The sequence below is a fragment of the Electrona antarctica genome (assembly GCF_951216825.1).
Source record: "Electrona antarctica genome assembly, contig: scaffold_84, whole genome shotgun sequence".
Taxonomy (NCBI): Eukaryota; Metazoa; Chordata; class Actinopteri; order Myctophiformes; family Myctophidae; genus Electrona; species Electrona antarctica.
This window is the reverse complement of record NW_027637919.1, coordinates 565,337-569,151: the sequence shown is the minus strand read 5'-3', so window position 1 is coordinate 569,151 and position 3,815 is coordinate 565,337. Positions and strand designations below refer to the sequence as shown.

Below are 3,815 nucleotides of genomic sequence, written 5' to 3'. Positions count from 1 at the left end.
ATTGATGGCTTGGTGCTGTTAACTCCAAAGAGGTTCATTCATGTTAAAGAGAATTAGTGCACTCGTCTCTGGACAGGCACATGCTCCTTGTGAAACGCTTGTCTGATCAACTTTACACATGGTTGTATTAGAAGCCAAGGAAGTGCATTGTTGACTGTAAAGTCGATCAGAGTGGTTCTCAAGAACTGATCACTCTAAATTGGTACACACACACTGCACTGTAAATGTGGATACACTTGTAAATAGCAAAGTATTCTTTTAACCTCTCAAATTTCTTGTTATTCATTAGTGCAATGGCTGCCACAGACCCTCAACCTATGATTCTACGCGTCGTTGAGCCAAACCGTGTACGGAAAGTAAAGCTCAGCACACGGCCAGACTCTGTAGATTCACTGATTTGGATCATAAAAGAACAACTAGAATTAGACTTTGACTTCAGATTGGAATATGAAGACCCAGACTTTGATGGAAAAATAACTGAACTAAGTCAAATAGAGGAGTTGCCACAAAAATCTGTAGTACACATCTTACTGGAAAAAGATTCCACTTCTACTGCATCTACTGAAACACTGTCAGATGTCTCGACCACGACCACAGAACGTCTAGAGGGCTGGCCAACAGGTCCATTTCCTATTCCCAAGTTTGCGTTTGATGTTGAACTGGTACTTCAAGAAGGAAATGCCGAATATGAAAAAAGTGGAAAACTGCTGAAGTTGAAAATGCACCAAAAGCATGACATCATGGAAACGCTTGGAAAAACCATATATAGATACAAGGCTTATGACGAAGAATGTGACAGACAACAGGTAGCAGAGGCACTCGTGACCAAACATCCATGTTTGAAAGAAGCAGGGAATCACAGTGGTTTTGAAGAATGGGCAGGCAGAATCAAATTTAAGATGGGCAATTTCAGGGGGAAGCTGAGGAAGGCAGGATGTCAGGAGCTCCTTGTAAATGCTGGAAGAAGAAGTCTAAAGCAGCCTGGAAATGCACCTCCGCACAAAGCCATTAAAAAAGCCAGACGTGCAGAATCCAACTATCTACCCAACTTTCCCCAAGGACATGATCCGGCAAGTCTTGAGGGTTTGAGGTTGAACATGGTTCAAGAAGTTCAGAAGACTGATAGAAACCTACCCCTCATTAGTAAGATGATGCAGACCACACTTGCCCTGCGGCGAAAGACCATAGTGGAAAACCAACCAACGGTGAGGGAGATCATGGACCAGTGGCCTGCACTCGGAATGGAGTCTGAGGTAGGTTCAGTAAGCACAAGTGCCTTTTAAATGACTAACTTTGTGTGTGTCTATGACTGTATATACGAGTATGACCCATTGACTCCAATGACCAACTTTGTGTGTATGTCTCTATGCATGTATGCGTATGTACTATGTATGAGTAACCACCCATTGACCCCTGTAACTAATTGGGGTCGCATTCGGGACACACACACAGCCTGCACCGCTCGTTCACATGGGTGTGATTTAACAATGCCCTGCTTCACACCCATACAGTTAACACACACATTCACACATGAGAGCTAACCAGTACAACCACAATCCTACACCATTGAGCAGTTGGAAGTTAAGTTGTCCCCTTTTGTTTTTCCCATCCAGGGGATGTAAAAGGCAACATTGCATTCTCATCTAAACTCAGAGGGCCCACACAATAATCTACCGAACATCTGAACTTTGTTCTTTGTTTGCTTGTTTTTTGTTTAATGTAGGTGTATGCCGAATTCCAGCGCCTTACGAACCAGAACCTGCCAAATAGATTCTATGCTGAGCTGGATCGTCACACTCCACGGTTGATGGCCATGTTTCGTCAGAAAGCATTCCAAAGTGGAAAGATTGCAGAGGCTTTGGCTGAAATCTTAAAAGTCCACGATGAACAGGTAAATATAATTTAGCATAGAAACTGGTATTGTCCCTAAGACTCTTCAGGCTAATCGTGTTTCATTTGTAAATGATGTCTAAAAATGTACACTTCTATTTTAATCTTCATAGGAATTGTCCGATGTCCACACAAGGCGTACCACTGTGCTCCATGCTCTTCCTGTATTTCTGCGAGAGGATGCCTCTGCAGTCTTCAAGACATGCACGGTGAGTCCTCACAGACCTAAATTAACTTAAAAACATCTTGTTTGGGCCGATGGTATTTCATTGTTTCAGCGATGAACTCTAAACACTTGCTGCCTAACACGTTGGATGCTAGAGATGTCCACAGACCTAATCAAAAAAAGCTGTGAGGTACCTAGGACGTCTATTGCCAATCTAACCATCTCTGTGAAGGTCTCTGGTGCTGGGTGAACCTCTTTGCTTACAGGACTGACATTGCCTTTGTAGAAGTCCAGGGATTGTGATGTTATGTTGAGCTGTTACACACACACACACACTCTAGATACCATCTTTAAACATGTACAATGTATTTGCAGAACAGATGCGACTAATTCAGTGAAGCTCTTAATTTGGGTGCCATTTGGCAATCTGGCCATCTCTCCAGCTCTTTTGGTAACAGACAATTTATATCAGGATACAAATTCTATATAGAACAAATATAATGTATTCGCTTCAATTCTCTAGTATAACAAAATTGGCTGCTTTTTGAAAATCAGCACTTTGAATTGCTCTTGTTTATCCTGTGAGTTCTTTCTCTGATCAAACATATAATATCCTATAAAACGGTATTTCTAAAGAGCTAAACATTTACTGAACACTCCATAGCAATGATGGTTATTGAACTCTACAGTGATGTGATTAGTATGTGATGTGCATTTTTGTCATTCCTTCAGGAAGATGATGATCCAGGGCCTTTTGGTGCGGTGTGCCTCCTGACGGCTGCAGCAGTCGGTGAAAATGTCAAGCAGCCAATCCACTACAACCCAAAGAAAGTAACCATCATCATTGAAGGTGATGTGGTGGTCAGTCTCCCCCAATTTCCAGATGCTGCCGTTGTTCTGTTTGGTCTGATGTACGCACTGCATCTTAATTATCCCAAAGGACTGACCAACACGTTTGATTTTTTCCAGAAGATTTTGATGGGTTTGGACAGTGCTAAACTGTCACTCAGACTGCAGAGCCTTAAGAACGAGTTGCTTAAAAATATATAGATTGTGGATGGCAGAAATGGCCACTCTACAAACTACGAGCATCTGCTTTTTCTGATTAAGAGATTATGTGTAGAAGGAAACAACCAAATGCAACACCTGCAGGTGCAGACTTGTCTTCTTTCAAGGGAAAACAATAACTTTCATTAACTAGTAACTATCCATTGGTCACATGAGTTACACTCAACAGAAGATCTAACCTTGTCACTTCAGCTTTATATAGTCTGCACATCCCGTCAAATTCAATCTACTGGGTCCTTGCCTATGTGAATTTGGTTGTTAACTTGTTTCCTACATTGTGTTAATGTGTTTGGCCACAAATGAAGAGTTTCAGAAATTTGAAGTCAGAAGGACACTTTATTGAGAGAACCCGTTTGAATTTGTTCTGAAGGTTTTGATGGGTTATAGTGGTAATGCAGAGCCTTAAGAATGAGTTTAATACGTAATTGTGAGTTTGTAAAGCGGCCATCCACAACTTTTTCCATGTGTAGTGCAACTCAGGTCTGTCTCACTTAAAATAGAGGGTTTAACAGTCATAGCTTCTTAGAGGGCAATTCCAAACCTCTTGCATGCAATTAATTTTGGCAGACCTAACGTTTCCATTGATGGGAGGGAGGGCTAAGATAAGTTTCTATGTCCAAGTCTGTTAGATGCGGTCATGCTGAATAGTTTTACAAAACTCCAGAAAGGAAAAGTATAACGCAGGTTCCGA

At 41.6% G+C, this 3,815-nt stretch overlaps 1 protein-coding gene across 1 annotated transcript; it reads left to right on the top strand.

The window, feature by feature from the left end:
• The first annotated feature begins 791 nt into the window (after positions 1-791).
• Positions 792-3,598, top strand: LOC306918570 (sterile alpha motif domain-containing protein 3-like). Its single transcript, XM_079531463.1, has 4 exons — positions 792-1,253; positions 1,724-1,891; positions 2,004-2,099; positions 2,789-3,598. Exons 1-4 carry the CDS (start codon positions 900-902, stop codon positions 3,104-3,106), a joined length of 936 nt encoding a protein of 311 aa, XP_079387589.1. The 5' UTR covers positions 792-899; the 3' UTR covers positions 3,107-3,598.
• Positions 3,599-3,815: the final 217 nt, after the last annotated feature.